This window comes from Camellia sinensis, chromosome 13, assembly GCF_055761805.1.
Source record: "Camellia sinensis isolate YWXY chromosome 13, ASM5576180v1, whole genome shotgun sequence".
NCBI classification, from domain to species: Eukaryota; Viridiplantae; Streptophyta; class Magnoliopsida; order Ericales; family Theaceae; genus Camellia; species Camellia sinensis.
In genome coordinates, this window is record NC_138973.1 from 46,105,001 (window position 1) to 46,115,127 (window position 10,127).

Below are 10,127 nucleotides of genomic sequence, written 5' to 3' on the forward strand. Positions count from 1 at the left end.
TATCTCGGCAACTGTTTGAGGATTTCATTGGCAAGTTGGATATGATCAACATCTATGATCCAACTTGAGGGGGAGTGTGGAAATCCCTACAGTTTAGGAGTCATATGTAATCCCTATAATTAAGGAATGATTATTGACAGTCCTATTTTAGGTATCCTATTTTAGGTATGTACAGAAGGATGGTGCTGGTGGTCAATAGTGATTACCATGATTCTTGTATATTCCTTTATTGTAGAATTGTATTTCCTTAAGTTAGCTGCTGGTTACAGTTTATATAATAGGGCATATTGTACAATTCAAGGTATTGTATTGAAAATAAAGTAGTTTCCTCCAGCTTTCATTTTTTAGCAGTTTTTTGTCTCTGCCTCAGCCTCAGCCTCCGCTTCGGTTTATAAAGACCATGATGAAGAGGCATACACGCGCATCATGCGCCGCTCGGCGCTAGACAACAACATGGGCGCGCCTTTTGATGGTACGCCTTTTGATGGCACGCCTTTTTATGGATTGGGCACGCCTTTTGATAGATTGGGCACACCTTTTGAGGGCGCAACTTTTGATGGCACGCCTTTTTATGGATTGGGCACGCCTTTTGATGGCACGCCTTTTGACAGATTGGGCACACCTTTTGAGGGTGCGACTTTTTAGGGGTCCGACAAGACTCTGTAAACTGTCCCGACATTGATTCCGGTTAGCTCCTTCATGGGTCCGACAAGACTCTGTAAACTGTCCCGACATTGATTCCGGTTAGCTCCTTCATGGGTCTGACAAGACTCAGTAAACTGTCCCGACATTGATTCCGGTTAGTTTCTACAAGGGTCCAGCAAGACTCCGTAAACTGTCACAACAACTGTCACAAAAGTGTCTGCTACAACGGTCCGACATGACCCTGTAAACTGTCTGCTACAACGGTCCGACATGACCCCATAAACTGTCTTCTACATCGGTCTGACACCGCCATCCAGTGTCCTCTACACCGTTATGACACCACCATACAGTGTCCTCTACAACGTTATGACACCCCCATACAGTGTCCTCTACAACGTTATGACACCACCATCCAGTGTCTTCACCAATGGTCTGACACGACCATACAATGTCTCCTATCCTCTTTTATTTTTATGTATTTTCTTGTTTTGTTATTCTCTCCAAACTCAAGTTGGTTAATTCCTATCCCCCTTGAGTTTGCGGGGGGCTGTTAAAATTCACCTACTACACACCTACCACTACCACCTACTACACACTCACCTACTTCACCTACTCTCCACCTACTCCTCACCTACTCCATACCTACTACACACTCACTTATTCTCTTCCCACATCCTCTCTCCTATATATAAGAATCATTGTAAACATAACAATATATCAATCAATAATACATACAATTTTATTCTCTCTTTATCAATTTATTTTTACAGATATCATGGGGGCTATGGCCCACATGATCCAACACTTGCAACATTTGCCTACATTATGCATAAACATAAAATCAAGAGACAGCTTTTATAGTAACAATGAGGAAAACAACAACTAAAAGGCAACTTCCAAATAAATAAATACCTGTATTTCCATCATAATAGAATCCAGAAGAAGCATCATAATAATAGCCAGATGCTTCATCCCAAACAAAGCCAGATTGTAATGAAGAAGAAGAAGCATCATAATAATAGCCAGATGCTTCATCCCAAACAAAGCCAGATTGTAATGAAGAAGCATCCTTTGGACCTGCAACCTCTCCACCACTTGGCTCCTGTCCACCAGAGGGCTGCTTATTGTCTGGATTATATTCCTTTGGTGCCCATCCAACAGCATCATACTACAAGGATTGAACGGAGGGAATGTATTTATTCAATCAGGTTCGTCAATAATACAGACTAATTGCATCTAACCAATACAAGAAAATAAGAAAAGACCAGCCAGGTAGAATGCGTGCATGTGTGCATACACGTGTGCGTGTCTTTGGAAGCAATCATGAGCATTCAAAGTGCTTGCTTCCTGAGTTACCATTGCAATGAATCCTCTCCTTAAATTACATGACACTTCAGCTTCAGATCAGCAAAAGGACCACAGTGGTTTTCTAGATAGCAGGGATAAAGAATGGGATGAATGGGGGTGTTTGGTGGAACTTTTTTGAGCCAACTTATGGCTTCTAGCTTTTAAAAAGTTATTTTGGATTGTTTGGTTAAACTTATTTCAAACAGCTTTTGATTCTAACAACTTATTTTAAGTCAAAAAAGTTGATTCTGAGAAGCTGCTCACCCCTTGCTTCTGATTATCAGCTTATGCTGTGGACATGTTAATTCACGGTGATACTCTTAGATTTTTTTTTATTTTTTATTTTTTTTAAAATAGAAAAGGAACCAAATGGACTATAAAATATTATTATTATTTTTTATGAGAAATGTTGACAAATAGTGAATAATAAAAAATAAAAGTTAATTGAAAAAACTACTTCACAGCTTATTTAACAAACACTACTCAGCAACTTAAATCTATAATCCAACAGCTACACCAAACAGATTAACATTTTCTGATTAAAGTCATAATCTATAATCTGTTAAGCTATAATTTATAATCTGTTCTAACAGCTACACCAAACAAGACCAATAAACTATGAAAAATCCAAGAACAAGCACAAAGTGTATCCTGCAACGTATATGATACTACGCAGGGGCAGAGCCAAGATTCCTCCATAGGAAGTCATACGGCAGATCTCGCCGAGCTGTTAATGGATCGACATGAATTTTATTTGATTAAATCATTATTGAATATTACTTAATAGAGGCCAATTGAACTAATAAAATTATAAGAGATTAATCTCAATTAAACAATATTTGTACAGTTTTTACAATTGAGGGGGTCAAAATGTATGAATTTATAGATAAGCGGTAAGGTGATATTTGCTAATAGTTCAGGGGATCTTAATGTCAGGATGATCAAAAATTTTTTTATCACAATTTGTTTATCACCTTAGCCATTCCTGCTTAATACTAATGTAGAATTGATACATAAGATGGTAAACAAAACATCGTAAGAAAATATGCCTATCATAATATTATTGTAAATGTTTGAGACCACTATATGAGTTACTAAATTTTGAAAGCCAACGCTTATACAATGTAGACTTCACAAATTTTTTGGGAGTGCTACATTGAATTTGGTGGGCTATCATGTAATATGAAAAATAAAATAAAAATTAGAAATAGCATACATATGTACAAATGAAAATTTTCAGAACCTTGAAGGGGCCACAAACCCCTCTCCCTCCCTCCGCCCCTGGTGCTACATATCATAAGATCAAGTTAACTAGCACTAGAGAGCAGAAAAGAGCAGGTTGCAACATGATGGCAGTGTATATACATATAACCAAGAAGTGAACATCCAAAATGGCCACACTAGCATATTTAGTATAGAATAGACCACTATACATTTATAATAAAAATGAAACAATACATGCCTACCTGTTGAGCAAAAGCTGCTGCCTCAATTGCGGCAGCCGCAAGACTGCTTGACTGAGAAGATCCTGATGGCCCTGATCCCAGTCCAAGAATGCTTTTTGCATATGCTACTCGCAGAATCTGTTCATTCTTTTCTAGAGTTGTCCCGTTTGTTGCTCCAAGAGCTTTGGTAGCATCCTCAACCTGGAGAACAAGAAAACACATAAAAACCATAGTTTGAGCATGAATATCAATATGTTTCAACAAACAATAACATGATAAAAAAATATTTATATTTATAAAAACCTAACTTTTATTAAGAGTGGAAAAAAATACGACAAAAATAAAAAGCACAAAGATTGAGATGACCACAATGCCTTTATAATTGCAGTTTGCATCTTACATAGTTTTTATAGTGAGCCCCGTTGCAACTCATAAATCAGCTAAGCAGTCCCATTTGTCTAATCAAAATCAAATCAGCGTGACAAAATCAAGTGACATTTTGAGAGCAAAAATGAAATATCATATAGTCTTTGTGCTGGGTCATTGTGGTAGACTTGGTAACTAATATCTGAAACTCTAGAAATGGGAATTCCTTAATTTACCACAAGCCCATTACATGGTTATCAAGAAAAAATACACATAAATTATGCCCCTCAACAGTTCTCATTCTTTGCCACAATTCTACGTTAAACACTAATGCAAATCAACACATGATGTGCATTCATCAATAGCAGAACATAGGGGAAATCTTCATGGCATACAATAATACAAGCATAAAAACTCATTAGTTTGTTGTAAAAGAGTGTCAAAGTCAGCTTTCAGCATGATACTTGCTGTGGGACTTCAAATTGCTAGCTCCAGCTCTAGACAGGATTGCAATGGACAAGAAAAACTCAGTTGCACTTTACTTGGATCTGTCGGGGCTGTGCGGGATCTCTCTTTTACAATTGTTATAAAATAGTTGATGGGCACTTACAACTATTCTCTTAAAAGAAGGGAATTCGGTCTAAGGTGGCCATTTTTTTGGGTGAACTATTGCACATAAGAAGATTCTCACCAATTTTGATTTACAAAAGCACAACACTCCAAATTGATGTTTTATGTACAAAGCACAAGGGAGACAATCACCAATTATTCATTATAGTGTCGCTAAGGAGATTTAGGTATTTCTTCCATGTTTGGAGTTACTTGGGTGTTCCCACAATTAGCATCCAACCTACATAGTTGGAGGCATGGAGTGGAATATAGGAGGATGAAGACAGAGAAAGACACAGCTCCTTTGCTTAACGTCAAGTAGTTGAGGAGAAAGGAACACAAAACCATTTGAAGGGTGCTAAGAGCCATTTCACAAGGTGAAGAGAAGATTTTTTTGAAATGTGATATGGTGTGTTTTGGGGAATCTAAACCATTCCATTGGGCCGTTTAAAATTTGAAGAGCATATAGAAACTTGATGATGAATTCGATATACTTGTACGGGGCAGACTACACACATTTGGCATGCATAGGATTGTAAGGTCTGTCAATTTTATTTTGTTTGGCATGTGCATCTATAATAGGGTGGCACCCTTGTTTTTGTACTAGTAAAATAAATCTATCTTATGCGATAAAAATTAAAACTTATCAGAGTGATCTATAGTCTATAGACAAGTCTACCATGGATAAATTTAGTTATTTAATAAGTTTGAAGCATGCACTGATTGATGTTAATCCAAATATTGGTAGAATTCCATCCCAATCTCTGGTTGCCATCATGCCACATATTTATACATCACCCATAAACCAATGTGTACAAATACATTTACTCAGGTCAGCATTCAACTGAATCGACAACTAAAAATACACATACCGTATGAAAATGTAAAAAGGCAAATCCCCTTGAAACATGAGTAAATTTGTCTCTAACCAGACGAAGATCCTGCAGTTTTAAAATATGTATAACTTCAGCAGATTTGAACGAAATACAGCATAGTCATTTACATTTCAGTACCTTATATATAAGTAAATAATACATATTTATATATCTATCGTCCCTTAGTCGTTACGGACTTTCGGTTTATTTATATTTCAGTAACCTATATAACAAATCCAGCATGTTTTACCTTAATTGGAGCATGTTTGGAAAACTCATAACGAAGCATTTCTTCATCAGCACTTTCATCCAACCCACGGACAACCAAGACATGGGTAGGACCTGATGAAATGTCAACTTAGCAAAATCTCCTACCCATGATCCTAATGCACACCAAGTGAAAGCATCAGAAAAACTAACCTGCCTCCCCTTTCTTCCCCACTGTTGTAGGATTTGACGATGCCACATCTGCTGGTAGGGCATCAGCTGTTCGTGGCTCATTACACTGTTTCCAAAGAGGGAAAGAAAACCCACCGATTTAGTATAATTCATAGTTAATTGTTAAATAGAACATGAGAAATAGACAGCCAAAGAGGGAAGAAAATAGACCAGCTTAATGTAAAATATCAGATATACATATTACAAGAGCCTCTGCCGCAACCAAAACATCACTCTCAGAGTCGCAATGTAAAAACACTTAGTTGGATAAAACATAATTAAAAAAATAACAGTTTTTGTATTAACTGAAAATGTTAGTCTCATTTAATTAATGCACATATGTCCAGATGAACCAAATTTCTATTTATAGATCAAGCATGTACAGCAGAATAGCAGATTTAATCTATCTACCTCCAGTGAATAACTACAAAGCAGATTCATATATAGTTGTACTACAATAAAACTGATGCAGAAGGCACCAACTACAAGCCACTAAGCACTAGACCAAATATAATGAGGTTTAGGTCCACAAAAATGATACACCTTTTTGATAAAATGACAAGGGGGAGAGAGAGAGAGAGAGAGAGAGCAGCAGCAGGAAGAAGAGAATAGATGCAAAAAGTGCCATAGAGGGGGGGAAATAAAGAACAAACCTGAAAGCAGGATGTTCGCCGTGCAAAATTTACGCAGCCACAGATGGTGCACATCCAATCAGATGGTACTGTGATACTTTTATGGTTACCATGACCAGATTTTAACGCATTATCTGGTCCAAATGATGGTCCACTTGTCCCCCCAGTTGGCCTACTACTGCAACATGACAGAGTTGCACATTGTAATAAAAAACAGAATTCATATGTGACAGCTTAAAGCTACAGATAAATTAGTGGAACATTTTGGTTGCATAGAAGAACAAAACTAACAAAAATCTCAAACAAAAGTTCATAACGGAAGTTGAATAAGATATGGTCCAAATCTCACCCACACTATCTGCCATGAAGAATCTTTCTAAAGAGCTAAGAAAGAATAATACAACGCCTAAAACACTGAGACAGTAACATATGATTCAAATCCGATAAGATGAAAGCACTGGAACTCAGTAATTGGACAATGCAAAAGCAAAGCATAATGTGCTTCACTGCCTAATGTGCTTTCACTATATAGTTATTGAACACTTACGAAAATTATATGGTTCACTGCCTAATGTGTTTCAATCCCTTTAGAAAGTAAAAATTGTGTGAGTGCATACATGAAGAGGACCATGCATTAAAATTAACATAATGAACATATTAGTGCGCTTTCACTATATAGTAGTTATAGACAACTACTATAACAGTGCTCAGAAGAGGACCATGCATTAAAATTAATGAAAGTGTAACAAAAAAGTGTTCAATTTCCCATCCCCAGGCTATGGCCTCCGATGCACCAAAAAAAGTGTACCAAACTTGCATTAAAAATGCTTATACCTGTACTCGAAGAACAGCTTCCTACCATCCACAACAAGACCTTCATCTCCAAGTTTATCCATCACTGCACGTGCAACTCCCTGTTTCACAACAATTTAGCTCACATGTGCCTTTCATAAAGCCAAATTATCAAATGTTGACATGATATGCTTAATTGATACCACAGAAGGGAAATCAATAAAAGCAAAGCCACGAGAGATGCCCGCATTGCGTTCTTTGATCACGCAGACATGGCGAAGTGGTCCCCATTCAGCCTGTTGATGGTAAAAATTAATGAGATGTAGCCAATGTGGTAGACTGCAAGAATTAACAAATGAGGTAATTAAAAATATTGAGTAGAAAAGTACAAGGATCTGGTATAAATCTTCCTCAGTTGTCTTCTGTGAGAGACCCTTCACAACAACAGTAGCAGATGGGGCCTGCAAGAAAACAGCACTGACACTTAACCCATTGAATTAACAATAGTGAAATATTTGAATAAGAATATCCACCATTACACAAGCATACCACAGAGTAATGCTCATGGTGACGTTCATGATCCCTTCGCTTCTCACTCCTCTCATATCCAGAATCATCATAACTGTCCTCTCGATGACTCCAACCATGACTTTGACTCCGAGGAGACCTTGACCTGGGGCAATCATCACGTCCACAAGACCGAGAACGCTCATGACTTCTATGTGGACTCCTATCTCTACCCCGGCTCAAACATCTCTTGTCATGATCTCGTTCACGAGATTCACGGCTCCAACTACTGTCTCTCCTACTACCTCTATCATAATCGGAATCATAACTATGCCTGCCATAATCATAATCTCTCTCACGGCTATCCTCCTGGCTTTGATAGGAAATCCGAGATCTGTAGTCATAATCATCATATGCATAATCATTACGATCACATCCCCCATATCTAGCAGGCCTGTCATATCTATGATGATGGTAGTTGTCAATACTACGATAGCCATCCCGAAACTTATCATATTCCTGAAATGTATCAATTTCGTGATACTTGTCAGCTTCATGGAAAGCATCCATTTCATGATATGAATCGGCGTATGGCTTCTCATGTCGCCTAGAGTCCCTCTTAAATGAATATTCTTCTTCGTAACTTCTCCTCCTTGATTGAGACCATAGACCACCTGCAGGTGGAGGAGTTGGATAGTTCTCCCTCTCCAGTATATCCCGGTGGAAGGCATTCCTGGAGTAGATATTATCCCTTGAGAATCTCTCATCAATAAACCTCCTATCTTCGTATGAACCATCAACCCTGCCAAAAGAACATAAGCAAGAACCAAACAGGAGGAGAAGAAAAAAAAAATGATATAACAAAATGTGTAGAATATAGAACAAGTAGTAAGAATTGAAAGGTCACTATCACATTTCATTTAGCATGCATATGAACAAGAAAAACACAACCATCACAAATTAATAAGAGGTCTGCTGCATGTTTGCACGAAATGTGGGATTTATACCAATACATTGCACGATAAAATATGTAAACCGGCATTTTAAATAAGCTCTTTACCCATGAGCAGGTAAATTACCCTAGCACCAAGCATCAGTCAGCACTCACCAGAAGTCTGGCTCATGGACTGCACCATACCCTTCCAAAGCCTGTGGATTCAAGAGAATAAGCTATGTCAGCAACTAATAATGATGGTATGAAGTAGGCAAATCCATTCCATATCCTCACTGTCCCATGGCTCTCTCTCATTGTTCTTTAAGGATGAAATGCCAGGAAAAAATGGACAATCACATGAGCCCTAATTCTTGTAAATCATCCAATATAGTGATTAAAAAGGAAACCACAATTACGCTGTTATTTTCCATCCTTGCCGAAGACCATAGTGACCAGGATCCATCTCTTGCAAGAGCTGAAAGTGTTACCCCCCTGAAAAGCTCTTGATGATCGTTCAGAATTTCAGGAGCGGATGTCTGAAACCTTTCCTGTAATGGATGCACAAACAGATATAGTTATCCACTGTGAACTGAGAAGCAATCCTCATAACTTGGCCTCTCCTTTTACTGGACTTCTCAAATATCAAATTCCTCCCACAAACATCCTTCTACAAACTCTCTTGACACAAAAATTAAATGGCCTTGATAGCAAAAACCATCAAATTATAAATCAATACATCATCCGCGGGATGAATTGAGGCTAAACAATCTCGATCAGGTCTACTCTGGATGAATGCAAGCCCGGACAACATTCAGAATGAACATTGTAGCACGAAAGGAGTGCCAGCACCAATGAGCCACACACCCTTTCACCAGAACAATTATGGCAGCATGGGAGCCTAAACCAATGCTAGGCTGTAAAACTTACTTTAGCCTATATGTCATTTCATTTAACTATCTCACAAAAACTGACTCAATTAGTATTAAAATTCCACAGTTGCAAAATGCAAAAAATATAGAAAACCATCAATGGTACTTATAAAAGAATATGCATACCATAGCCACCTGAGAAAATATTACATTATATACATATGAAGTGCACGCACATGAAATAACCATTAAAACGTAACATTAAAGTGTGATGCTTACACTATTTCAGAATTATAAACGAAATCAACAACATATAATTAAAAAGCAAAATTAGAAAGTATTAATTTCTCGTGTCTTCGAAATTCTAATCATTCCACTAGTATTTCTAAAAATGTATAATCATCCATTCATCAAGATTTTAAACATTTTCTATCTACTGTGTAGACATCACATCATGGTCCCCCATCTAATGATCAAATACAACATGAACAACAAACCCTGTAATCCTATTTAAGGAATGTTTACAGATCCATATATGTGATTGAAGAAAAAGCATGATCTTTTATATGATCCACCAGCTGTAGAAGCATAATCAAATACAATGTAGCTGCTAACATATAGATGGAAGGAATAAATACACAGCATCACAACCCCTCAACATTAATGGA

The 10,127-nt window shown here is 37.5% G+C and overlaps 1 protein-coding gene across 1 annotated transcript in view; it reads right to left on the reverse strand.

The window, feature by feature from the left end:
- The window catches only part of LOC114298527 (SUPPRESSOR OF ABI3-5), a 24,061-nt gene extending 14,993 nt beyond the window's left edge, over positions 1-9,068 (reverse strand). Inside the window, 13 exon segments of the mRNA XM_082902152.1 lie at positions 1,558-1,813; positions 3,459-3,638; positions 5,285-5,353; positions 5,538-5,629; positions 5,708-5,792; positions 6,379-6,535; positions 7,192-7,271; positions 7,353-7,445; positions 7,539-7,610; positions 7,699-8,458; positions 8,765-8,805; positions 9,007-9,017; positions 9,020-9,068. Of these exon segments, the coding sequence (XP_082758278.1) occupies positions 1,558-1,813; positions 3,459-3,638; positions 5,285-5,353; positions 5,538-5,629; positions 5,708-5,792; positions 6,379-6,535; positions 7,192-7,271; positions 7,353-7,445; positions 7,539-7,610; positions 7,699-8,458; positions 8,765-8,805; positions 9,007-9,017; positions 9,020-9,053 (1,930 nt within the window). The 5' untranslated portion in view covers positions 9,054-9,068.
- Positions 9,069-10,127: the final 1,059 nt, after the last annotated feature.